At 42.1% G+C, this 27997-nt stretch overlaps 1 protein-coding gene across 2 annotated transcripts in view; it reads right to left on the bottom strand.

Annotated features, from left to right (window-relative positions):
• Nucleotides 1–2841: 2841 nt before the first annotated feature.
• Nucleotides 2842–27997, bottom strand: part of CACHD1 (cache domain containing 1) — a 92387-nt gene continuing 67231 nt past the window's right edge. Inside the window, exons 11-28 of one of the 2 annotated variants that reach the window (XR_014885304.1) lie at nucleotides 27471–27594; nucleotides 26740–26857; nucleotides 25888–26056; nucleotides 23870–24012; nucleotides 23048–23238; nucleotides 21818–21928; nucleotides 19418–19540; nucleotides 17637–17736; nucleotides 17395–17511; nucleotides 16201–16361; nucleotides 15445–15531; nucleotides 15145–15261; nucleotides 14043–14194; nucleotides 13513–13674; nucleotides 12632–12709; nucleotides 11575–11676; nucleotides 8261–8998; nucleotides 2842–6036 (exon numbers count right to left, since the gene is read on the bottom strand). Coding sequence is in view for 1 of the 2 variants with exons in the window: in XM_085231947.1 (XP_085088073.1) it covers nucleotides 8760–8998; nucleotides 11575–11676; nucleotides 12632–12709; nucleotides 13513–13674; nucleotides 14043–14194; nucleotides 15145–15261; nucleotides 15445–15531; nucleotides 16201–16361; nucleotides 17395–17511; nucleotides 17637–17736; nucleotides 19418–19540; nucleotides 21818–21928; nucleotides 23048–23238; nucleotides 23870–24012; nucleotides 25888–26056; nucleotides 26740–26857; nucleotides 27471–27594 (2294 nt within the window). In the remaining variant the exon portion in view is untranslated. Of the gene's footprint in view, nucleotides 6037–7169; nucleotides 8999–11574; nucleotides 11677–12631; nucleotides 12710–13512; nucleotides 13675–14042; nucleotides 14195–15144; nucleotides 15262–15444; nucleotides 15532–16200; nucleotides 16362–17394; nucleotides 17512–17636; nucleotides 17737–19417; nucleotides 19541–21817; nucleotides 21929–23047; nucleotides 23239–23869; nucleotides 24013–25887; nucleotides 26057–26739; nucleotides 26858–27470; nucleotides 27595–27997 lie in introns of those variants that run through there. The other variant, XM_085231947.1, reaches the window with a different exon arrangement.

The raw sequence follows: 27997 nt of genomic DNA, 5'->3' as shown, positions 1-27997 counted from the left end.
CACTTGTAGCTCACTAAATTCTTTGTTAATTAAGAATAATAGCCTGTCCACAGGAGTGACTTTTGCAGCTCTTCTAAGCTGGAGATTAACTTAACCACATTTCTGTAGCTTTGAGCCTTCTTTTTTTCTCTCTCTTCTCCCCCCACCCCCCCTTTTTTTTTTAACAGGAGGAGAGCACTGAAGAGAGTTGTGGCACAAACGCCCATGCAGAATTAAGGATGTGGTCGGATGTAGGTGTCCATGTTCAAATGCACAAACAGGCTCTGATCTGTGCAGATAAAAGCCAAAGTTTTTAAGATCTGCTGGATATCTGAATATGGGGGATAGTGGGAATATATCTGTAAGCTCTTCAGAAAATGGATTTCTTACATGAAAGAGAGAAATCCAAACTGTTTTCTACAACCCGAAACTGAATCATTTTCCTACAGCAGGTGTCTGGAATCCATCACTAGCTGCAAAGTCCATGTTCACATTAAAATCCTCACTGCTAGCATCACTTCAAGCAGTGCTTTGTTAATGGTCAAAAGTAATACCATTCTCTTCAGTCTGCGCTCTCCCCACGATTGCCACCTCCCGCTGCTCCTTTTGTTTAATTTGGAACCTAAAATCTCAAAAAAACAAAGATGTAGATTCACATGTTAACAATATTAGTTCTGCAATGATCACACAGATGCGCCATCAACAATGGAGCTCCAATGTTTACCTCACACTTCCAAATTAATTACCTCTAGAAAACAACAAATACGCCATTAGAAGTTCCTTTTGCCCTGCTTCTTACAAATTTGAAAGCATTTGGCAGTCTTGGTGTAACATTCATGCAATAACTGCATGGATCATTAAAAAACAATGGAACTTCACATCAAATTCCCAACCTAGCACAGCACAACGAGCAACTGATACCAGCAGCACTCTGATGGAACAAAATCTTCATCTTTGCCCTTGGCAGCTACAGCATCACCTCAACTTCATGTCCCACTTGGACAACACACTGCTCAGCCATCAGAATAACTCAGCTGACATTTTGTTGAGACGAGTATTGTGGCATGGTAATTCTTCCCAATTAACTGCTAAGCTCATTTTAGTACCAGAGAGATGTTGATTGGGGTTGAGTTCTCCAAGCACCGAGGAATGGCAGTAATATAGGATCAGACTTCAGGGCGACCAGCAGTGCCCATCTTGTCTGAAGGATGCCAGATGGGCAACAGATTGCTCCAGAGGTCACGGCAGACACGTGTTTCTTTCAGAGATGCAGTCAACAAACAGATATTCCCAGTTTAATTATGCCTTATTTGCACGGTACGTAGCTCACATTCACTGGAATTTGCCAGGTACTGCAGTGTACGACCAAAAATGGGCCATTTCTTTACTCTGGAAACACTCTTCCATGCAGACACAAAAACATTCCAAGTGACTTTGCCCACAGCTGAACGTTTTCTTTTTAAGTGGGACTTGATAGCTATTAAACTCTGTGTAACACTGCTCCTAAGAGAGTCAGGGATGATGGATTAACTCAGAGACTGGTTAGCAACATCTCAGTTTCCATTCTGTGGCACAGTGGTTTGTGAGTAAACAGTAAGAAGATAATAGAGGTTATAGAGCGAGTGTCTGTTGTCAGGAAACCATTACACTGCAATATAATGCAAGGGGCTATTTTAGGAATCAGTCTTTGCAGTAGAATTTATAACCTTTGTTGCTTTGTGCATATCATTAGCAAACCAGCATGAAGATTATATCTGAAGACAGCAAAAGTAGTAGTAAAATACCCAACAAACCACCATGAAACAAAGCCAGTTTCCTGACTGGTAATGGAGAATTGAAGACAGTGAGATCAAAGAGCTGTCAGTACGGTCCTCTCCCATTTCTGGCCCCAAGGGCTGGAATCTCTGCAACACCTTCTCCTCAAACAATGCTCCCACTGCTTTAAGTCACCATTCTTCTTTTCACTGGCCTCATTTTTCTCTCACCCAGATCCAATTTCAAATTCAGTAATAACTTATTGACAGAAAGTATGTTTTGGCAATGTTAGAATAAAAAGGCTTCTTAGGTTTCTAGTAAAAGCAGGTACAGCCCACCCAGCATTCCTACAGGGTATTTTTATTGGCTACCCTTTGTTGGGGTTCTGCAAATGGTCGTTTCAAATTGTTCTGTCTCAGCTTCTCCATAAGTGCCTTTTTTCTAGGAGCTGGAAATGAATGCTGAGAGCTCATAGGAAAACATGAAATCATTTTGTGTTAAAACACAGCAAAATCATAACACCAAACCAAAGCATTTCCCTGTGGAAATCAGCACGCCTCCATCACTGTCTCACAGAATCACAGAATGGCCAGGGTTGGAAGGGACCTCAAGGATGATGAATTTCCAACACCCCTGCCACATGCAGGGCCACCAACCTCCACATTTCAGAGCAGCCCAGGCTGCCCAGGGCCCCATCCAACCTGGCCTTGAACGCCTCCAGGGATGGACGAGGCATCCACAGCCTCTGTGGGCAGCTGTTCCAGTGCCTCACCACTCTCTGTAAAAGAATTTTTCCCTGACATCCAACCTAAATCTCCCCTCCCTCAACTTAAAACCATTTCCCCTCATCCTGTCTCATTTGCAGCCCATACAGATTATAGACTTGAAGAATATCCTGGAGGTGAGTGACTGAATAACTGGTACGTACTGGAACAGGCATCATATCACCAATCTGTTTTGACTCAATGAACCAGTCTGTTTTATCCCTGCTAGCAGAGGTTGGAGGTTTGAAATACCAACATAATATTTTCTCCTTAAAAAACACAGTGAACTTGTTAAATATGGAAAACTGGCATGGAGGACACAATGCAAGCTCAACTTTCCCAATGCGTTCTTAAAAAAATTTATGAGTTTAAAGTGTTCTGCCATTTGGTTATAAAAAGGTTTCCATAGAAACAGTCATGCAACACAACTTTTTGCTATAAACACACTGAAGGGTCTAACTAACTTCTGCGTGTTTATTCTGCCCTGAGCAAAAAAGCCGCCTCCACTCCCTGCCATCCAGGTTGCCTGGCTGTTAGAAATAACAACAAACTTTGGCTCAAGCTGCAAATGAAATAAAGATATTAAAGAGGTTAATATTATTTTGCAGGAATTAGATAATCTAATTTAATTACTCAGCATTTAATCTCTCCCAGTTGCATGCGATTTGCATGCATTATACCAGGAGAATGGATAGCTGAAGCAAATCAAATGTGGCAAACTGACAGAAAGTTGGACTACTGAAAATAAGCACACTGGCACTATCTGACCAAGTTCCTGCTTTCCTGCTGGTCTCAGTGCCCACCTACCCCATTGTGTCTGATTTTATACCTCTAGGTGAGGTGGAAGAGCTTGTAAATTAGAAAACACCAACGTTGACCACACTGGAAATATTCAGTAGCCTCATCTAAGCCCAACCCATTGCTGAACCTCTGTGATGCTACTATACTTAAAGCCTGCCAGCTTTATCAGAACTTCAGTGTGGTGTGGAAATACCTCTTCCTTCACATTATTTTCATGCAGACATACTGCCTGTAAAAATTACCAGCTGGATGGTCTCAGACAGAAGTGGAGGTTACTCACTTTACGTGCAGAGCAGACACTGTCACACGTTGATGCCAGGTGGAGGGTGGGGTAGAAAGGTTCCTGGGCTGTGCTTTTTGGCCAACAGTTTCCCTTCTTTGCTACCACTACTCTTGCTCCCTTTGTGGTAATAACAGTGGAGAGCAATTGTTCAGGCAGCACTCAAAGGTGGTGCTTTTGCCAGTGTCAACTACAGAAATGTAAAACAAAACGTAACAGTATCTGCTGGCTCCCAAGTTTTTAAGGTAGTACCATCTACCACCACCACCACTGATGCCCAGGAATACAAATTACTTTGTTTTTTTTCCTACAGAATTTAGACGAGGCCACTATGGTTCATCTTTGAGCTGAAAGTACAAATTCCACATCTAATGAATGTTCAGCCTGTCACCCAACTCGTGCTCCTCACTCAGGACAGTGATATTGCTGCCTGGTATCACCACTTTCTGACGGCATAAGATTGCCTTGCATTACAATAAAAGCCTTGGTTAAACAGAGTTGATCTGATTATTTGAAGGAAACTCTTCCTTATGTACTTTGGATATTCGTTTCCCTTTGTTGTATCACTACATCATCTATTCACTGAAAATCTCCATGGAAGTTTGCAGCAGAGATATAGAAAATGAAGTCTTTCCCTGGGACTGAGCAGGCAATAAGTGCACATCATAGTGCAGGCTGCTATACAGTCAATAAGTCACTTTGGAAACTGCTGTCCATGTGTGCCCTGAATTCCTGTCAGCTCAGGCTCCCTTTGGTTCCAAGGCAGGGGATGGGAGTACCCCAGTCTCAAAATGCACCATCCAAAGCAGGTGATGTAAAAGGTGCCGGGGCAGGGAAGCACCAGCCTCATCTACTGAGATAAAACTGGCAGCAGTTCTGCACAAACACTGGCACACACACCAGTTATGTTTGGCACTCTGCTAACAAGGCAGGGTTTGGAGGACTTCACTCTTGGACTTGAATGTCCAAATTCCACTGTAGCCTTGGCTCCAAATCGCAAGTCTTTCTGGGCCAAGGTCCTTCTGCGACTCAGTTCAAAGCACATAAAGTAGAGAAAATAATCACATCTCATAAAGGAGATGAGCTGCAAATAAGTAATATAAAATATTCTGATGTCTGTATTATTTTTTTCCTACTTAGGATCAATGGCAAAATGGACACTGTGCGGAAAACCACAGCCCAACAGAAACAGAATTAACTGCTGTAGGAACTGATATTCCAAACAGCACTGAATGACAAAAGAGGGGAAACTTTAGTGCAGGCTCCTTTGAAAATCTCAGCCATAGCTGGGATTCTTTTTCACTAAACAAATGAAAGGGGTATCTAAGAGCTATGAATACTGCAAATTAATCTTTACATTTGCATACAGCCTTCTGGATTACCTTCACTCCCCTAACGTGATCCAAGACTTCTGCATCCTATTTCTTCCCCTTTTCCATGCTTGCTGCCAGCTTTGCTATCATTTCTACTGTGACAAATACATTTTCTCTCCTCATCTCCATTTCTGGGTTACTTTACAAAATAAAGCCTTTGAAAGCTAAAGATCTCCTTTTGACCAGTTATAGTCACAAGTTCTGCACACGGGAACACCTGATGAATTCTCATCTGTCTCCATGCCAAGGGCAAGGATAAAGATAATATTTCATGGAGTAAGCAGCCTTATTAATGCCCATGGGCTGGCTGTAACACACTCTTCTTTTCAAATCACATTTTGTATCAAGGCAATAGTGTAAACAAACAAAAAAGCCTCCATTTTGAAGCAGCATACTCCGAACACGTGAACAGCTTCCATCTCTAGCTTGGTTGCATTGATGGATGACCTGCTTGGTACGTACAGGAAAAGTCAATGCACTTCAGAGTGCTCAAAGACTGAAAGCATTATGTCTGTTTAATACGTAGCATATGCAAGCCAAAGGCAAAACTCACTGTAAAAAACAAAAATCTGAAAATAACTTTTTTTTTTTTTTCCTCCAGAAAAATGAAAGAAAACACACAGGATGTTAAAACCACCAAGTAACTTATGGCCATAAAATCTACCAGTTACAAATAAGGAGGATACAGGATACAAATCCAAGTCAGGCAAACAACTGCTCATTTGTGATCTTGTTCCACAGTCAACACGGTAAAATAATAATGAGGAGGGAAGGCTGTGGGACAGCACCTGCAATAAAAACGGGAGGGCTATCACACAGCTTCTTATAAACCTTGACTATGTCAATGCTCCCTTTGTCATTTATCAAGGTTTTGCTTTAAATGAACTCTAGTGTCATTATCAGCATTATACTGATTCCTGCTGAAACAAGGTCAGCATTTGAGTTTACATCTGACACACCTTTAGATATGCGTTTTGTTTTTTTCCCTTGATTACTCCTTAGTAGCAACAGCTTTGGCACTTCTCATTACTTGGAGCATAAGCAAGGCTGTCCAGATCCACGAACCAGGAACACTTCGTATGTCCTAGAACAGAAATGATGAGGCAGAAATGAGATGCAGCTCATAAAGAAATAAAAGCAAGATAAAAGCAAGGGGCTTGTGATTGCTTGGACTTTTTGATAGCTGTTCAAAGAGCAGTGTTATATAGGACTTAGATATCTTTCTGGCAGAGCTGCAACAGAGAGCCCTGCAAGCAGATTCTGCCCAGCAAGTAATTTTAACAACAGCATCTCTCCGTTGAGACACTTAGAGCTGGAATTAATAATTTGTTTCTCACCACAAATGTGCTCCATCCACAATCTTACCCGGGTTAAATTAAAACTGGCACCGGAGCAGACAGGCAAGTGCAGATCAAGCCAAAGGTGTTCCTTCACTTTTGTTAGTGCTACCTTACATGCAAGGGGACTACTCTAATGTTGCTTGCCCTCATAAAATACAACTGGGGAGCAAATACTCAATGTAGGGAACTACTAATGCACAGTGAGATTCCTTCATATGCAGATAAACAAGGTAACATTTGGGTTCTGTTCACACGTTGGTAACTTCCAGAGACACTTTTGTCACACTATGGCAGCTTTGGGCTCAACAGATTGGAACAAATGGAGTCCTGGATACAGTGTCACATCTCACCTGTGAGCTTCAATGAGAACACCTCGAGTTCTGCAGAACTGGGGTTAGGAAAGTTCAACTGCTATCTGCCCTTCATTCTTAAGGGTTCCACTTCTTGGCCACGGATGTTTTTGTTTGGTCAGGCAGTAACATTAAAGTAATGCATTTTCTTATAAAGGCAAACCCGAAAAAAACCAACCATTTGTGCACTGCCCAAAAGCCAGTGTTATTTTGGATACAACAGTAGAGATTGTAGCAAACTGTGTCTACAGATGGAACCACAAACTGTTACAGGACATCCAATTCAGCCCTTGAAAACATAACACAGTGCTTAATAGATTTCCACTGCTGTCTGCTCAGCAAAAGCAATCTCACAGCCCTTCTTACACAAACACAGCACCAAGGCCAATACAAAACATGACTGAGCTTTCAGCAGCACAAGTGAGAACCAAAACGATTAACCCTGGTGAGTCTGCAGAGTCACCAACCACTCCCAAAGCATTCCTTTCCCAAGCAGTGACTGACAGGCTCAGAAAAGCAAACAGCTCTAAAACACATCAAGACCTTTATAGGTACAGTTTACATCATCCAAGATAGCTCCTAAAAACAAGAGCAACCTGATCAAATGCTTTGTTCCTCATTCAGCTGGAATATCAAAGGAAATTGAGGCAGAATGATTTCCATCTAGCCAGGTGTCCACAGAACTATACTTTATATACAGTTTATTTCACTAGAGATTTCAATTTTATACATAGTATAAAGGGGTATCCTGATATCACACATATAGTTATTTTACCGTACTGTTTAAGAACCAATTTTTTTTTTTTACATAATACAGTATTAAGTACCATATTAATTAAAACAAGTGATTTAAAAGAAACTACACATAAATGGATGTTTATCATATGCACAGTGCGAGAATGATTTTATATCACCGTAATCACAAAATGTGAATCTAAAATACAACACTGTGATTTAAAACTAATTTATGATTATGCTGCACTGTGTTGCAGTCAGACTGATTAATCTCTGTTTGAATTACCAAGCAATGTTAAATTCCAGACAAACAGCAGCAGCTTATAATTATGATTTCAAACAGATCCCTTCCACAGTAACCCAAGTTTTACAGAACACTGCTTTGTCCCTACTTCTGATCTTGATGGTGTCCTAAAGAAACATTACAATGGCACAGACTTCATTTGGAATGCTCTGGTAACCAATGCCAAACAAACCCTTTATTACTGCCATACGGGAAACCTTTCGGGATGATCAAAGAGTTTAAAGATGGAGATATTTATGGGCAGAATTCGCAGAATTTTAGTAAGGAAATACAGGATTTCTCCTCTGCAAATAGGAAGAAAATACTGCCATGTAAATCAGGTTGTAAAATTAACAGAAAATAATTGTGGAAAAGAAAGCATTCATAATGTAAACAAGTTGGAGACGACTTCTTCATTTTCCCTTTTGCAGAGCAGGGCAGTGGATGAATATCAGCTAATAAGAAACAGACGTCTTCCTCAGAAGAACTACTTCACCATCACAGGATATATGTGGTAGCTGTTGAAAACTCCTAACATTTTCTCCCCTCCCTCCCCCCACAGTTTCAAGTTCAATAAATAGTAGAAAAATAATCCTTTACTTAAAAATCTTGAGATGCACTGTCCCAGGTTCCATACAGCAATTGCTGGAGCAATGAACTTTCTAAGAGCACAGAACTGCAGAGAACCCGACTGACTCCCCCCGCTCTGTCTGGCACCTTTTTAGTCTTCAGCTGCACAGTTTTCTGCTCTTCCAGTTAAGGAAACCAAATCGTCTCTGGCTCTTTTAAGCTCTCCCTTCTCTTGGCTCAGCATAACAGGGCTTCCAAAGCTTCGGCTGCTGTATAAACTTGCATCCCTGGTTTTGGAGGTCTAACGTGCCTCCTGTTCCATTTTATTAAATGTTATGGCAGGTCCATTCATCAAGCACATTTCCCTTCCATTTCTGAGCCAACCTTACATTTATGAGAACGTAAAGCTCTTATGCCTAAGAGTTCACTCAGGAAGTTTGTTAAACTGTTCCTGGTAAAAAGCACAGAAACCAAGGCGCCCATTGCTGCACGGATCATTGTTCACAAGGTTTGCTGCTCGTGGCGTTCATTAGCACTCTGCATCCACAGTGTGTACGGTGACTGCAGCCTGTAAATGGTGGCTGTGGTGTAGAGTGGGGTGGTGCAACCGGTAGTGGTGAAACTTGTGGCTCAGCAGGGCTGCTGTCTGAGGTGGTGTGTCCAGGTCTAAGTCTTCGTCGTGGTTTCCAACATCAACACCAGCTGACAGCGGATCGTTATTGCACGGCGGATTTTCGCTGTCCTCCTGAGGACTCATAGTGCTGTAGCCTAGAAAACAAAACAGAGGAGCTAAGGATGAAAAGGCAGACTTGGAGGTCAATATCCGCAGTGCTCAGTGCCACACCCTGCTGCAATCAGACACAGCTGGCGCCTGGCAGAGAAGAAACAAGGAGCTGCTGCAGCTGAGAGAAAAGGAAAAAGGGACCACTGTCTGCGCTGCCCATCTTTATAAACTCTGGGGACCTATGATCTGTAGGACGCACAGTAGCAAAACCATTCAACAGTTGGTCGTGGAGGAATTGCTTGCACTAACTTCAGAAACAAAACATAGCAGAAGGGTTACTCGGCTGGGAGTTATGTTGGGAGGTGGTACCTTTAACACGTGAGGGTGGTGAGGCATGGGAACAGCTTGCTCAGTGAGGTTGTTCTCCCTCCCTGGAAGCATTCGAGGCCAGCCTGGATGGGGCTGTGAGCAACCTGCTCTATAGAGGGAGGTGTCCCTGCCTAGCAGGATCTTAAAGGTCCCTTCCAACCCAAACCATTCTATGATTCTATATTACTCGAATGTCACAAACAGACAAAAACTAAGTGGGTCCCATGACCTCTGTCCCTGTCCAGCTACATTCGTCCTAGTAAGGACCACTGGCTAATGCCTGGAGGTAACAAAGCTTTTTCACATTATCTTGACTTATTATATATAATCACAGCATTATATTTTTAGAAGGAAAGGAATACTTTTCACCTGTTAAGAGTCAACTTGCAAAAATCCAGCATATGTTTGCAATGCTGGTCAGCTTTCCATACAGTTAAAGAAATTTACTGAAGCCACATGGAAGCATTTTGCACTGTTCCATTAAGCCCAATAGTACCAACTCTTCTAGTTAGGCATGCACACAGCATAAATTAACAGGAGGCTCTCCCTTGGCTAAAATAACTGCTACCGAAGGCTGAGAGGTTGAAGAAAACCAGATCAGCCATCTTTGTGTGTAATGAAACATTGCATTTGCAGGGTTATCCTAAGGAAATTATGTCACCTGAAAGTCAGCTGACAGCTAACTGTTGCAAGACAAGATTGTGCCTTCTCAGGGAGAAAGTCATCTTGTAACATGTCCCCTTGGTATTTTCTGTCTCTTTCTTTTGAAGCAGGTGTTTGTAGTTACTGTGAGATTTGATTTAACACTGAAACCAGCTGTTGCCACTCAGAATCAGTTTGCACTGCCCTAAACAAAAACACCTGAGTATTTCTAAACATGGAAATGCAGCAAAAGTTTAAAGAAATAAAGATATGTCTTCAATTAGAATAATAATCCTTCTGAGAAAATTTTGGCTGAGAGCTGAAAAAACCCCTAGTGCTTCTGAGCATCTCTATTTTTCAAGTTTTCAGCTTGAGAACCTAGCCAAAGAGTGCTGGAAATATCAGTCCAAGTACTCAAGCCTGGTTCTCTCTTTCTGTAGTCTGAGTTATGGTTTCTAGTTGGCAGAGGGGAGCTGGGAAAGAAGAATGGGCAGCCCTCTGAAGAAGATAAAATTACAGAGACTAAAAAACAGAAGTGCACGTTTCAGGTATATGGAACCCTGCTAGTCCTGTTAACTAGGAAGATGGCAAGGATTGGTGCAAAGGGATTATTAGTCAAGCAAATCTTTGTCAGCACAAGTAGTCTGACCCCAAATCCAGGATAATGCCTCCTACAGCAAGATTGTCCCTTGGACATCTGTTCACTCACATTCCCAGGTTTTGGCCTTGAGACTTCCTGTCCCCATGAGTTCCATTAGTGCAACCACTGTCTTAATATTTGAAGAGATCTTCTACAAATTAGATGGTCACTATGACATGACCGCCTTGCCTAACCCTCTCTTAATTTACATTAAGTCCTCCTCATGAGACAACAGCATGACATCTTTCTAACTGCTTTTAAGACAGAAGTAAGTCTCAAGGCACAAGAGGTGTATCAAAAGTTTCGGAATCTAAACAGTATGTATGGTGTGTGGGGGAGGGAGGGGAAACAAACACACAAGGTTGGACACCCTTCACTGCTATCCATGTACACAGTTAATGCTGATTATCATTTGCTTAACGGTTGCATAAAATGCCCTCTATGGTGATAGTATTGGCTGAATGTGCAGCAGAATGGCTAAGGATCCACTGGACCTCCAATCCACACTTACTTTACCCCTAGCAAATGCAGGTATTGTGGAATTTTACGAAAGATACACATGTTCCATCAAAGAAAAAGAGCAGTAGAAATGCTGACTTGATTGCTTTCTTCCACTGAGTAGAAGAGGTCCATTATCTCAACTGAAGATCAAAATGGTTTGGGTTGGTAGTGGAAAACCAGCATGGAAAATATAGTAACATATCTGTCGGTCTGAGTTCTGGTCACCCAGTTAAGCTGGCAGATCCCAAGAATCAGACAGGGGTAGGATGGCATTTAGCTGCTTTTACTCTACCGCCCTTCACTGGACAATATCATCTGCTGGAGGGTGTCAAAACTGCTCAACTGTGAAGCAATAAGGTGCAAAGGTGGTTTGTTTGTTTTTTTTTGCAGCCTTATCTGCAACATGCCAGACCTGTGAGTAACTACAATCATTAAGCTGTGTTCCAGGATGGTGATTCAGAGGCTTACCGTGGTCGCTCTCCGTTCCTGATCGACCCCAGTATCGGCGTCTGCGTTCTGGGCTGTGGGCATGCCGCTCTATTACTGCTGCTATGAATCGGGTGTTACTGACTGGGGCAGAAAAAGAAACAGAACTGGTTTAAAAGGAAGTGCTTTTACAGAATTGTATCTGTGGGACACATCAGACACAGTGAAACGGGCTTTCTGCAAAATGACTGCTCAAATACTACTATTTTAAGACTGCCAAGTGACAGAGCAGTGGGAGTAAAGAGACTGTATCTAAATATAGAATAGATCAAGATTCATTCAGACTCATTCACCTGAAATAAGCAATTTAGAGAATTATCCTACCCATGCTAAAGAAACCATGGCAGCACAGCAAGCCCACTCAAACTGGAGCTAACGAGGACTTGTAGAAGCAGTAGATGCAAGCCATCAAACTCAGATGTGCTTATTTCTCCACCTGTAAGCACTGACATAGTTTAGAGTCTTGGGAGTTGTTTTTAGCTCTCTTTCAGTGAGGGATCAGAGCCAGGGACCTGGTCTGAATCCGGAGCTTTCCCAGGTTTTGGTGCACCTGTGCCATTTTGCAATACAGAACCACTATATGCAAAGTATCATTTTTACTGACTGGCTAATTAAAATGAGTGTCCTAAATCAAAGCAAGATAGATTTACTGACATATTTGTTGAAGACTTGTCCTCTCCTTTCCAAGGCTGAACAAAGGTAGCAGCTTTGCATAGCCTGTATTGTCACAGTTGCAATTTCTAAGCTGTGGCTCAGCTGCTGCTGGAAATGGTCATGATAGGGAACATAAGAGACAAACTTCCTCCACGCAGATTAAAGTCATTTTAAAATAAGAAACATAATTCTAAAAATAAGAAATGTAAATGAGACTGAAAGTGCATTTGAAGTTACAATTTAAAACATTGTGAAATCATTTTCTACTGCTCATCAGCACAGCATTTCCTCATACATATGTTTTTAATTGCAGCTTATTAAGAAAACAAACCACCCGTTCACTCTTAATCTAACCTTTTTCACAGTGAAGTGATTTGGTACTTACTGATTCCTCTGTCTTCATGGCTGTCATCATCTCTCTCGTCCCTGTCGTTTTCCAGGTTCGACATACGCACTGACATTTCTACACACCATTACAAACAGAAAAATGCAACTGTTAAGAGAAAAATTTTCCATCCACTTACTAATGGCTGTCACCCTGCTAATGTAGTGGAAGCACTACAGGCTGTGCAGCCTGAGCTTGGCATGCTTTCTTTCCAAGACAGATGGGGCACAGGGGTATTTTTTCGTATCTGTGATCCCACAAACAGCAGGGATACATGTGAGAAACAGGCACGTTTCAAACAACCCAAGCAGAAGGGGCATGAAAAATGTATTCCCCAAATCACCACTCCTGAGCAGGAATGAACATATATAACCAGTGTGTTATGACAAGACACACAAAGCTATGAATTTGGGCTTATCGTTTGAGCTCTGGAAAAATAATACCTCCAGCTTCCTGACAGGAAATGCTATTGAGTTCCTTGGACACTTTTTTCTGCAGGCAGAAGGTCAGACTGCACCCAGAAGAGGGCAGCAATACACAGGCACCCTTACGAGGATAGGACCTTACTTTTACAGAGGCTGGCACGGAGAAATTAAAAGGGTGAAGCATGGAAGAGAGAGAAACAAAACCGAGGAAGGAGGTGGCTCGTCTGTTTAGGTTGGATATTAAGAGAATATTTTCAGCCAGAGGGCGGTGAGGCACTGGAACAGGCTGCCCAAGGAGGCTGTGGATGCCCCATCCCTGCAGGCACTCAAGGCCAGGCTGGATGTGGCTCTGGGCAGCCTGGGCTGCTGGTTGGCGACCTGCACATAGCAGGGGTTGGAACTGATGAGCACTGTGGGCCTTTGCAACCCAGGCCATTCTGTGATAAATCAGCTCACCCTGTGCTGCCAAAGGTGACATGTGCTGGTGACTCCTCCGATGTATCTGGTGACGATATGCATACACTGCTAGGACGAGCACCATAATGCAGCCCATGATGCCTCCAGCCACCGGGCCGACCGGTGCGCTTTTTATCATGTTCAGAGTGATTACTTCATCTCCTAAATCCAAAAAGGCACAAAACAGAGGAAAAAAAACCCAACATCAATGCTCTGCAGAAAGGTTTAAATGGTTTCTAGGTGTGCAACAGCACACACAGGAGAACACCCTTTAAACAGGAGAAAAAATCTGGAGAGAGCACATCTGAAGGTTGCAAATGTGCAAAGTATATTCAGCTTCATGTCGAGACTTTCAAAAATACCATGCCCAGGACTGCCCTGATGCTTATTATTTTTAAATTCCTTTATGTACTGTTTTATGCTTATTTACCACTAGCATAGAAGACGAATTTGAAGCATGCTCTGACACTGTAAGCATTCACTGCTAACTACAAAGAGTTAACGTAGCATCTGTTCAGAACAGCAGTTACCTATTGCTCCCAGGTCATCCACATATGGGCTCTTGGCTCCCACGATGCCACCGAAGCATTCCTTCTGAGGGGCACAGTAGGACTTATCCAGATGAGTCTTCCCATCGCTGTCTACCATACACCACTCACAGTCCAACACACCAAAGCAATCCCTGAAAATTAAAACCAGAAAACCACCACATTTACTGTCAATTCCAGAACTTTTCACTTGACATAGCTCAGACTATTTTAGAATCAAGAGACAGAGAGGCCAAAATTATCTACAAACCTGTGCATTATGTAACATTTGGCACAAAAACTTATCAGTAAAACGCTCAGGTAGCTCAAGGTAAAGTTAGACAGGGGACCTGCATCTTGAGCTCACATTTCCAAGCCCGTTTGCCTTCTTTTTCTTCCTCTCTCACACTGAGTAAAGACAGAACTTCCTTTTTAACTCCTCTACTATGACATTTCTCAGCATAGTAAAGCCTGACTGCGGTTCCACCCCTTTTCTGCAATCTTCTGCAAGATGTAAGAAGGGATTTGGAGGACTGGTCAGAGCACAATGTGTTCTAGCAATCTCAACTCCCTAGAGACCGCTCGTAACTAACAAAAAATAAATTAGCCCTGTAGTTTCTCTACATAATGCCTGGAGTGGAAGAGAGAAGCAGGAAGCTGATAGGCAGCTAACATCTCCAGTGTGCTCCAAGGTAACCCGTCTCACTTCTCTAAGCACTTTGATCCACATCTTCCCTTAAAAGGCAGACAAACATGGCAGTGCCGTCTGCTTTGCTAAGAGGAAGAATTTGTCCCTTCAACAGCAAATCTTGTACTTGCACAACCCTCAGTTCTTCACAGAGTCACAAAGTGTGACTGGAAACCATTCGTTTGCTATTAATGGTGCTGTGTGGCTCAGTGATACTGAGGTCTTATGTTTCTGCACTGCAGCATGATGTTATTGTTGGTGTGTGCTACAATATCTCATCCTGGCACTGCATTTCCTTTTTTGTCCTTTCTTTTCTTGTTCGAACTGTGTAAGGAGGAGCTGTTTTCACTTTAAAGAACAGCATGAATTATTTCAGGAACAGTGTATATCCTCAGGGAGGGAAGAAGGGCACTTTACCCGCTCTCTGTTCTCTGATTGCACTGAGTGTTAATGCACTGAGGGAGTGCATCCTGCAGACTCGGGTCGATTGCTGTGAAAGTCATTGGCTCCTGGTGAACTTCACAACTAGGATTCCTATATTGGGGCAAAAAGAAAAGCCTTGTATTAGAAGCTGCAGTCAAGTAATGAAAAATGTATCACCTTTACCCATTACAAATCATATGCTTAATTACCCTGAACAGTGCTGTATATTTATCCTGGTTAGCATGAGCAAACACTTTATTCTGTTAACTTTCACTACACGCCGGTTGCTCTCACCTGCTCTCAGCATTTGTGAGGTTGCCTGTGCATTCGTTTACCTCCAGAGGGCACTCACATGGGCATTCACATTCATTCTGCTCCATTCTTGAGAGACAAAAAACAAAAAAACAACGCATTAGACATCACTGCAATCTTAACCCCACAGTGCAGCTGCGTAAGGGCTGCTCACCATGGAGAAAGCTGCTTGGTGTCCTTTCTCTTACCCTGGGGAATGCAGGGATTGTTCCTATTCTGTGCTGGGGTTGAGGACAATGCACTAACTGAACCTCCCCGATCAGTTACCCACCCACTGAAATTGAAAAAGCAGACAGCCCCAGGCAAGTCTGAGAGCCAGATGTAAGGATCCTTCTTTCCAGTGGAACAAACATATGGTGTAGCCATAATCTCCTGCAGTCGCTGGGACCCCCACGATGAAAAACTACACATCAACTCGTATAAAATTGTGGGTATTAATATGCCAGAACAAAGGGGCTGATCCACAGCTAACTCCCCCTGACAAACTAAATCAGTTGTGGTCTTAAACCTTATCCACACATGACATATGAACACGTCAAGAATAAACTACCCTTAATATAGTGACAATACAGATTAAAAGACTAAAGGAATGCTAAATCACCACATCTCCTACAAACAGCACGGGTAAATTTTGTTTTCACTTCAGTTTTGCACTCCATGTTTTCATTTAACTTATCAAATCAGCAGGTTATAAGAACCACACCATAAATGCCCGCTTGTGCCATATCTCCAGCTGACCTGTGGCAGTTCAGACACAGCCTGTCCACCATGCTGCAGGCGCAGAAAGCAAGTGAATCACAGGTCTCATTGACGATGCCCACGAAGGCATTGGTGCCCGGTATTCTTGTCAGCCTGTACTTGGAGCAGTGGCTGCCGTGCACAAGGTTTGTCAGATCTCCCTAAGGAAAAACAAGCTGTTAATGGCACAGCAAGAAAACCAGTCCTTAGGGAGCTTCAGTCTTTTCTCCTTCGGAAACACGCAGAGCAGAGGGAGCACAAACGTACAGAGACTCGCCTTTAGAAATAAGAGGCTGTTATATACAACTGTTTAACAACCTGTTGTGTTTTGTTCATCTTCCAGACTACTACAAGGTGGAAGGATTTTGCTGAGGATGGAAAAAAATACACTTAAGTTTGTAACCATCGTTGTACAGCTGTGATCTACTTGCTAGGCCAATTCCCTTCTGATTCCGCTTTGCACAGCCTTAAGGGTTTGCTCTGTCCCATACAGTTTCCTTTAGAGTAATACGCTTTCTACTTTGCATTTCAAATGTGGGGAAACGTTTAAGTCTGCCTGACATAAACCAATGTATTCTGACATAATTTTCAAATATTTCTGACACTCGTTTCCCACCTTCTCATTAAACATTGAAAAGTATTATTTAAAGAACAACTTCTCCCACAGAGCTTAATATCTTTTCAGTAATTCTGCAGTTATCTTGCAAGGGTGGATTTGTGGCACTGCAGTCAGCATTCATCATACAGCAAGAGATGACAGACCCTGGCTTGGACCTCTAAGCGTGGCTGAGCACAAGGGGAATCCACACCTCCAGTCTGCAGTCCGACGAGTGATATTCTGAAAATGCTCATGAACATTTCATCAGTAAAAACATCTGTTTTCTTGCCTAAGAAAGCTCTCTTCCTTTTTGCTGGACTAGGCTTTGCAGACATCAACCACAGCTGCCCATCCGTAATCCCTTGTGTGTCAACTGACTTCTCAAGCGAGAACTATTTGTGCAGCCCGGATCACTGATTTCATGTTTGGATGTGGGTGAACAGAGGCCAACCCACACAGCAGGCTGGCTTAGACTCATGTCTGCTGATCCTGGCAAGAGTTCCTGTTACCACCAAAAGAAACCCAACCCAACCAAAGTACATTCAAAAGCAAAATAATAACTAAAAACAAAACAAAACAAAAAACAACACACTTACCACTAGGCTGGTATTGAATTTATAAAACCGCTGAACTGTTCTGTCACTGAAGCTGTTGCAGAGGTTCTTCTTGACAAAATTTGGGTGGTTAAGAATGTCATTTGCTACCAAGGGCTCCTGAGTGAAAAAAACCATAGGATTTTATGCCTTTCAGATCGGTCACAAACAGCAACTTCTCTGCAGTCCTTCCCACTTCAGAAGCTGGAAGAGGTAAGAACAGACTAAAGAAGAAGAAGCCAGACCTTGTGTGTAATATGCTGTTGCTCTACTGGCGCGTGTCCTTTGGGATCGATGAGTGTTGGGTGTGCCACCAGATACCCTCTGTCCTCCATGATAAAGCACCTGCCCATGGCAAGAAGAGCAAACAGCCTTCCTTTAGACTTCCTTACTAATTAAAGAGAGGTTTTACACTCATTAAAATGACATCCCACCCCAGAGAAAACACTTGAGCATCATTCACAGCCTCCCCAACTGTTTCTTTCCCTTTCCAGCAATGCCCATCAGTTTCCCAAGGGGAGGTGGTTACTGTGGCCACTCAACGCTACCCAAGGTCTACAACAGAGTCAGCAAAACATTTTAAAGTTTTGTTTCTTTTTTTTTTTTTAAAATTCTTTATTCCATCAAACTTACAGGGGTTTGCATTAGAAACTCATGTTGTGGATCTTATGTCTTCCCATGTAACATTTTCAAGATGTTGAAGAAAACAGGAGAACTAATAGGCATGTGACTAGAATAATACAGAGAAAAGCTTTGCAGAGATCCATTCTAAAATGAACGAATTCCTGCCAAGTAGTTGGAACTGATATCTCTTGATACCTGCAAGTATTTATGGAAAGGCTCTAAGCATTAGCTCCAGCTTCTACATTATAATATTATCTAAGATGCATATAATAATATGCTTGAAAATTCCAACTTAGAGAATGCAGGACAGAGAAAACTATCTGATTCTTTTATTATTAACAGCTTTTAACTGGAGAAGGAAAAAAAAAAAAAAAAGAATGCCAAACCAGAAATCCTGATACGCATTTTAAACACAATAAGATATACAAAAAACACCCAAACCAGAAAAGAACCAGGAGGATGACAGAAAACCACTTCCCTTCTCAAATTTAGAGTTTAAAAACAAAGAAACAACAACAATGCCCAAACCATGTTATCACATTACACCAGATCCAAACTAGAGTCTTTCCCCAACCTCAAGATTTTTTAAAGGCCAAGGAAAAAGGAACAATTCCATTCACACAGGTCAAACTAAAATTAGCTGCTCCAGATGAAACTGGACCTCTTGCAACTAGTGCTGTGCTAGGTGGTTTTTAAAAATACAGCAAAAGTATATTTTAATAATAATTGTTAAAATTGTTATTATTAAATTATTAAAATTGTTAATAAAAATTGTTAAAATGAATAGAGCTGGACTTATCATTATTATGTGTGAATATTGACTGCTCGCAGTAACTAGGTAGGTCACTGTCCCCAAAAAGAGATAGCCAGGGCAGCCCCAAATGAAAACAAGTAGAAGAGAACAGAAGAGTGTTCATTTAATAAAGCTGTTCTGGCTTTTTGCTTTGTTTTGACCCAGGGTTTCAGTGAAGCCTAAATACAGTCAATGGAAATCTTCATTTTTGCACTATCAATGACTGTTTTCTTTGCTCATGATCTTGATCTTAAGCAACAAAAAGTCCACATAGTCTTTAGGAGAAGAACAAGCATAAGTTCTAGTGCAAATCAGAGAACAGACATCGTTGCCCAAGGAGGCTGTGGATGCCCCATCCCTGGAGGCATTCAAGGCCAGGCTGGAGTGGCTCTGGGCAGCCTGGTCTTGGTGACCCTGCACATAGCAGGGGGTTGGAACTGGATGAGCACTGTGGTCCTTTTCAACCCAGGCCATTCTATGGTTCTATCATTCTATGAATGTAATAGAATTCCACAGTAAGACAGGATGGGAAGTACCAGTGGGTTATCGGGTCCAAGAAAAACAGAACGGAACTGTGAAGATAAGTACAAACAGACAGAAAAGGCTTACCTGATTTTGTTTCCTCCATCTTGGTTACAAACTGGCAGCAGGTCCATGAGAACTTTGTAGAAGTACCGCAGGGTGAAGTCAATGCCCATCACAGCCACCGAATGCCCCGAAGACATCTGTGCACTGCAGAACAAGGGGGAAAAAAAAGCATGTAAAACACCAAATCAAATCCATACCTACACACTGAAGCTCAGTTCGCTCTGACCACATCTAGATGAGCAGGCACAGTAACTGTAAATAAAGAGAACAATCTCTTATCAATCTACTCTTTGCTTTCTAAATGAAATAGTCAATGCACACCAATAAATCAGTTTAAATCCAATCACCATGCATCTTCCATCTCTGACTTCACAACACAAACTAGGACTGCAGATCCCCCATCATGTTTTGATTTGCTATTTTCCCTCCAATGTAGGGCAACTACAGAACAAACATTTAGGGGAAGTGCAGGACATGAAGTCTCTGTGGATGCTTCTGTGGATGCTTATGGACAGCAGCAGGAAGGGCTGCTGTGCATTGCAGTATTTTGCTCACACTGAAGATGTGTTCATGTGCCTATTTCTATCAATTCAGGAATGCACTCAGTCGCCTTAGCAACTGATACATCAAAGCCTACAAGCCATTCTCAGGCTGATGCATGGAAGTATATTTTCTTATAGCTCTATAATGGTAAAGGATTGCTAATTTTGCTCAGTCTCAGCTTTTTAACGTTCCTCACCATCAGTACTGTGATTGTACAGTGGTTTACTGATGCAAGCTGCATTAAGTAACTTCTTGCATGAGTCTTCTATTCCCAGACTCTAAAGAAGAAGGAAGATGTACATGAAATGGCTATTCCAGACAAATTAATGTTATTGAAACCCACACAGCTGTTTCTAACAAGTAAATCTATTTACTGCACTGATCCTCTTCTTCCCCCCCCCCCCTTTTTTTTTCTTTAGGGATTATAACTGCACGTGACTATAAGCTTTAGAGGTCATATTTACCCAGGAATCACACTTACACCTGTCAAACTTCATTTAACTCTTCGTTAATCATGTTCTAATAACCCATGCAACCTCTACGTTCCTAAAGCCAGCTGGAATACCTCTCTCTAAATAAAAATCAGAATTTTGATTAAGTGCACTTCTCTTCTTACAAAAGCGCTTATTTCCCTTGAAGAAATCTCTCTGTGAAAAGCATCACACAGGCATTAGGCACTGCTGCTCCTGACAAAGAAGAGGCAGATGATGTCTGCTGGAAAACCTCAATTGGAGCCCAGATGTGTCCAAGAACAGAAAAACTTCCCAAACTCTGCTGGCTCTGAGATCTGGATTTATCAGTGCAGTGTTAGAATTCACCTCCTTATCAGTCAGCTTTTAGATAGAAGCCATTTGCTCAGTGAAGAGCTTCCGTACAGAAACCTGAGTATTTTGGAATCCTGGGAGCGTTTATTACAGTATGATTTAGTACATATTCTACCCACCAAACTCCTTTAAGCACCTTACATCTCAAAATGAACCCCTCCTTATGCTGGGAGCCTGGCAGGAGAGAGGTGAAACAAAGTCTAGTCCTGGAGGAAAGGGTCACTTCAGCACTGACAAGGTCTGCAGTAATACTAACTGCATGAGAATGATGGAAACACAGAAATTCTCCTGACTGACTCTAAAGGAAGGTATGTTAGCATTTTCCACTTCCTTTTTTTAAACCATGGGAAACATCAATGAATATGCTTCTTCCTATACGGCTGTGACGTTCCTTTAGCTACATGTGGTGCTTTAACCCCAAAGGCAAAGGCTGCTGTTTTCATTCTGACGTTTTCAGCAGTCATGTAAGTGCAGTTTAATGCTTACAGACTTTTTCTCACATTGCCCAAACTCCTGAACTCCCACAGAAATGCACAAACTGACTTTTAAGAAAGCAGTTTTGCTGGGCTGGCCTCCGCTGGCAGTTTGGTAGATCTGCTTTCACCTTATTCCCTTCCAAGCACCACCACGGTGCATGCAACTCTTATGTGTGCATAACTTCAGCAAGCTTCCTCAAATTCAGAGACTGTCTTGACCCCAGCAGTCCCAGACCTCCCAATGAAGCAGTCCTCCCTCTCCTCAATTCCCACCTTATATATGTGAAGTTTCATCACACAGTCATCCAGCAGCACATCCTCACTCTTTCTGTATGCTCTTATGATTCGTACACTAAAGCCTCCTTCTCAATATAAACCTATTCCTATCCCAGGGATATCCTATTTCCAGTGAATCTACACAAGGTTATATTACATTTTGTCAAACACACTTTAAAACCAGGTTGGTTTTCAGTTCACACAGCTGTCACTCAGTCTATTTCTCTCCTATCCAAAATAGATCTCTTTAGAAGATAATTGAGAATATTCTTACTTGACACAAACCTGGAAACACAATTTACCTGGAAGAGTGAATGGTGTGACTGATGGTAACGACGTAGCCTGCCCCTCCTACATCTAAATAAGGACCAGTAAAGGTAATTAGCCCTGGATTGGCCACTGCATGCAAGTACCTAAGAGAAGCAAAAGAAACATTGGTAATTAGGGAGAAATTGTTACTTCAAAATTTAAGACCATATCTTTGATTTTGTAGAAATGCAGTCAATCATTAAATTCTGCACACTGACAACGATGTGCTACCAAATTCATGTTTCTTAACACTAAACAAGTTCCTAAGCACGATTTATGAAACGTTTTAACTGCTGAAAATGCTTTAGTGTATGAAAAAGCTGTCACCTCGCTTTCCTCTGCCCAGAACACCAGCTTACAGGGCTGTGCTGCACTGCACAAGCAGCCTGACTGACTTCTAAATAAAAAGGTGGCTTTTGTCTGATGTTGCATCAAGAATGAAAATGAGAAGCCTTTACAATCCCTTGTCTCACTGCAAAAACAGAGCAATATTCCATCACTTTCTCTGTCAGTAAAAACATAGGCAACGACAAAGAGGAAGAGAACCTGAGGAAAAAAATCAAAATGAGGGGAAATGATTTTTTCAGGGGAAAAGCGGGTTGAGGAGCTCCAGCACGAGCCCCTGTGTGCAGCTGGAGGCATCGCAACCACCCAGGGGCTCACTCAGAGTCACAGCAGGGCAGCACCTGGCTGCCTGCTTCCAACAAAGCACGTGTCACAACACACTGCTCGTCAGTCTCAGGCTCTCATTTGTAAAGTATACAAATATTTTCTCCAAATCAGCTGCTAGTGCATAATTAATAGCTTGCAGACAAGCCAGCCGATTCCTATTTTACATCAGCGATGGAACCCACTGCAAACAAACAAACAAGAGGACTGAAATATTCACAGCCAAAGAAGGCACAAGGAGCTGAAAACACTTCTGAGAGCTGAATTAGTGAATCCCTGCAGGAGATGCTCATCTTCTGAATATATTCCCATCTGCTATAGCAGAGATATGAAACAGAAGCTATCATTTAAAATAAAGGGGTTGGAATGAGAAGCAAGAGAGGCTCTAAGCAGTTGTGTGTACGCATGCAGCCTTTCACCCACGATGACAACATTTCTACTTAAGCAGTTTACAGCTGACCGTAACAACCCAGGCTATGAAACCGATACCAAATCTTTTCCTCATTGCCCGACCAGATTATCCGAAGCTTTGATAACAGAACCCTAAAACTCACCATTGTCTCCTGGTGGGATCAAATGCTTTGTCCATGAGGGAACCGGGGTAAATTCGGAGCACCCCATTGGGGGTTGCTATGTAACGGCGCACAATATAACTGTTCAACTGTTCATAACTACTCATTTCCATTTGTGTCATCCATTCATCTGTGACGTGACTGGTAGCCATTACTTCATTTCTGACAGAGAACTGCAAAACAAAGGCAGACCTAGCAGGGTTCCTCTAAGACTTGCATGAAAAGATAATAAGCTGCTCGTGGGGTTTCCTAAAGCTCCATCAGAGATCATCTAAACTCAATTACTTGTTTAAAGTCTTCTCACACCAGACGGATCCGGCACATTCCAAGCAAAGGAAAAGCTTATTATAATGAAATGTCGTTGTCATTACCTCTGTGGCTTTTTTAATTCAGGTAAATAAAAACAGCGCTCTGCTTGCAGAAAAAAAGAATAGAGTTTTCACATTTACATGCCTAAGAACACCAAAATAATTTCCACTTGGAATTTTCTGCAGCCTTATTTATTCTCACGTTTATTTCAATAGCTGCTCATCAACTTTTTTTCTCGGCCTCCTGGGGGAAGATGCTCCGTCCTCTCTCTGTTCCTTGAGGCCCACAGCCACCCCTCCAGGCACGAGGACACCACTCCAAAACACCATTACCACCCTATAGCCCTAAGAGCATCAGGAAATAAATGCAGGTACCGCATTCAGGTACTGCCCTCTGGGATGAATGTAGCATGAGCTGAGCACACAGGAGGTCAAGCCAAAGGCCCAAGCTGGGAAGAAAGCAGGGACAGAAGTGTGGCCAACAGCAAGGATGTACCTTAAGGCCAGGATTAGCAATCAGGCGCGTGTTGTCGCTGAGGTACGCCGTGTAGTGCTCCACCATCCGCTTCGTCTCGGGCTGGCTGAGATGTTCATAAGGAGAAGAGAAGCTGCCCGCAGAGAGCATTACTGTAGGACTTTCTGAAAAGAGCAAGATATTAGAAAGTTAAGGACAGTGAATTGGATGTACTACATTGTAAACGTCTTCATGCCATGAAAGGGTATCTGATTTGTGGTGTTCTGTCTGAGGATATGTGGAAGAATTACACGAGTTGTGCTCTTTATTCCTCTCGAAAGCAAACCCAGAAGGAGGCAGAGCAAGAGCTGGAGGAACTCAGCAGTCATCATCCTGTCCTCACCCAGCCAGAGCTGGTCCTATGAAAGCATGGTCCTATATCAAGCATCTGCATTCCTAAGCCCTCAAACGCTGCACAAAACAAAGGATGGGTAGTTGATGCAGCACCACATGGCAAGGGATACACAACACTGTGGGACTTCAGCTCTCATGGCAAATAACACCACAAACTCCAAAGCCTAAAGCCAGCTCAACCCAACAGAGCGTGCTTACTTGCTTACTGTTGGTGAACTACCCTTCTCATTTCAAACACAGAAGTGACAAAGTTATCCACTCACTCCGATCTCTATGGGTTATTTGGTAGATTCCAGTGCCCTCGTTCTCAAAGTCCAAATAACTTGTAATTGTTATTTTTTGAAAACCTACAGAAGTTGGTTTCCATGAAGAGAACAAGACTTTGTGATAAAGAGGTAGAGATTAATTATCCATGTTTAGATTGGCTATGGCAGAAGAAAACACAAAAGAGCAACTTTCAGTTCCAGCTAAAGAACAAACAGAATTATAAGAGCAGAAGAGGAAGCTCACCAAGAAACGTGCAGTTGGCTGGGCTGTTTTTCAGAACAGATCAGAAAGTAAATGTCCATTGTGCAGAAAGTGTAATACCTGAGAGCTTTTTCTTTTTAAAAGAAAAATGATGATGAAGGTTGAGAAGAACATCTTTTCAGAAAATCTGACCCATGGAACCCAATTTCTCAGTACATAATGGTCTCCACAGGAAAAAAAATAAATCACTGGAGTAAGCGATCTGCTTTTACTCACATTCCTCTAAAACACATCACCACACATCCAGGAACCATGTGTACTGCAGCCATCACTTATGAACTTCTGACATAGGCCTTCATCTGCTTCCCAGACCAAATATTCTGATATGACTGCATTTTGCTTTGTATGAAGTTTTTCCACTTGTCAGCTTAATACCATGTTTTTGGGGGTATTTTCTATTTATATCTTATCTTTCTGGATATAAGGCAATCAAGATAGGCACCACATTAAAGGAAGAAAGAAAAAACTCTGTATTTTAAACGATTGACAAAGCAATATCTGTAGGTTTCCTTTGGAAATGCCTCCATTACTTCTCCAGTCTAATCATACTTAGCAATTTGTGGCACTGCAACACAGATAAGAAAACACAACTGAGGATCTAATGCACCATGAGACCCCTCAAGCTTTGCTACAAACAAAAGCAGTTAATTCAGAACTTCTTATAAAATAGCACAGATTTAAGTACTGATCTTAGGCTTTTTTTACTAAAGTGTAAATGCTTGCAACTTATATATATCTAAAAAAAATAAATCTATGTTCTTAGGATATATTCACAGAACTAATCATGGAATGATGTCAGTAAGTTATTTTGCAGCCAAGAGGACAGAACTTAGTGAGCTATCTTTCCCCCTCCCCACTCCACTTTCTGGGAATTCCATTAAGCAAGACTGATAGTGCTGTGACCTCCTCCCCAGCCCCACTGCACTCATCCACTCAAGTGCTCTCCAGTGAGAAAAGTTAGTTCTGATCAACGGAGAGAACAGACCAATGGGTATAGCTGATTAGAGAATCAGCCCTGGAGAAAAATGTCCCTCAAGAGGATGACACTGCGAGCATTTTATGAGCACAGTCTGACTTTCTGCTGCCACACTCTACAGAAGCACACATGAGAGCTCTACCTAAAGTTGCCAGCTGCTTGAAGTGCAGACAGGCGTTTGGCTGGCCCAGCAGATCCAGGCGGTGGTACAGGAGCTTGCTGCTGGGGACAGTGTTGAGATTCTTAAGTTGCTTCACAGGTATTTCTGGTTGTATCACCACAACACACAGAATAAAGGACGTGTCCTGAACCTGGAAAACATGAGCAAGTCACCCAGACCTTCATTTTGTTGCTTCATCAACAATCATTTCTAACACTGTTTTATAGATACTTACTGGAGAGTCATCAGCAGAGGCCAGGATTCAGCTTCACAGGTGACAAATACACACTAGTACTCCCATTAGGAGGAATACTGACAATTTAACTCCAGAGATTTTATCATTCTTAATCGTGTACTGCATGGGTCACATGCTTTATTGGTTTGTGTATATTTAAGTACTCCGTAGTACAACAGAATGGCAAAACTTGCCCAACTGCTCAGTAGGGGTGTTTGGTATTCAGTGTAGCATTGTAACATTAGCCTCCTCTGTGAACTTCTGTTATCCAGTGACAGATTTAATCTGTTAAAACTGCTCAGCTTAATCTTTAAGGCTGTATTTAACTTAAGGCTGTATTTAACTTAACGCTGTGAAATGATCCACAAGTACCCTGGCACAAAGAAGTAGCCAATTATTTCTGGCATCAGTAAAATTCACCTGAATTACATTTAATTTTACGCTCTGTTTTAATCCCAGGGTCAAGATTAGTGTTCAAATACGTTCAAAAATTAAACTGAAGAATCAAAGACCACAGCAATATTTTGTACTTCACTATATTCAATATATTCCTATGCTCTTCTAAACATTAACTTACTCAGTGCCACCCATGCACTTACCATTTTCCAGGCATAGCTGACATTGTAGGCCTCTTTCCCAACTTCTCTCAGTTTGTTTACATGCCAGGACAGTGAGGAGTTCACAGGGACTGTAATGATCTGGCTGCCCAGAGGAATGCTACAGTGGGAAAAACAGCATCCAGCATTTCATTACACACTGGGAAAGCTCCTAACCAGTATGTTCATAAAAAATACTGGAAGCTCTGAAGAGGTCAGCTGTTATCTGCCTTAAGTGAACAAAAAGGATGTTCGCCTATCACCACGTTTTGAGAAAAATCTTTTGCAGCAAAAGAAAAAAAACATTTCAATTTCTGTTCTGTGGCTTCATATAGCACGTGATCACCCCTTGCCATTGCCTGACCCATCAGTCTTCATTTACTGTCAATTTAAATTTAAATTAAGAAAGACTCAACAGAATGCAATCTGATTGTGAGGAAGGGAAGATGGAGGCTCAAAGTGAGGAGCTGTTTTAATTCTGAAGCTAAAACAAGAATTCATTAGATGAAGGATAAAGAACTGAAACAAAATATTGGAAAATCTTCCTGAGGTGGAAGAGAGCTTAGAAAGAATATCTGCCACGTTGGCTGTGGAAAGCTTGCTTTCCTTAGCTGCAGACGAAAAATCAAAACAGGACAGTTCTGCATTTTTTATGTTCTCTGAATGCTCCTCTAAAACTACTTCTGGTGCCCAAAGGACTGCTAATGCTCAGACGTGCATCCCAGATTCCATACCTGAGGATGTTCTGCCGCACCAGCTCAAATTTTGGGATGTTCTCATAATGTATAATATCCGTGTGGAGGGGTGGTTCAGACAGCAGGTAGGGCCTGGTAAGGGATGGGTGCATAAGAGTGTACCCTGAAAAATAAAAGACAGTGACATGCACTGAGCTCACTGAAACAACTAAGCACAAGGGGAAAACTTTTAGGAAACAAAAAGAAAACTAATCCAGTAATTAATACAGTAATTAAGTACAAGCACTGATTAATTTTTATACGTTAATAGAAGTAAACGAAATAGCAACATTATCAAAAAGGTTGCAAAGAACTTCCTAAGTTGCCAATGAAAAACAGTTCAAAGAGCCAGGCAAAAAAAAACACGATGTGGGACCAAAGGAAAACAGCTGAACATACGTGTACACCAGCTCTGCCTTCTGCCCTACACCACAGAAAACTCAAGGTTTTCCATGTGTACGATTAAAGCAGCAGTAAGCATTACCACATCAAAACTCCCATACAGAAATCTCACGTTATGAATCCAC

Source organism: Meleagris gallopavo, chromosome 10 (genome assembly GCF_905368555.1).
Source record: "Meleagris gallopavo chromosome 10, MGAL_WU_HG_1.1, whole genome shotgun sequence".
Lineage (NCBI taxonomy): Eukaryota > Metazoa > Chordata > Aves > Galliformes > Phasianidae > Meleagris > Meleagris gallopavo.
The sequence above is the reverse complement of the archived record's forward strand: the minus strand, read 5'-3'. Positions and strand labels throughout refer to the sequence as shown.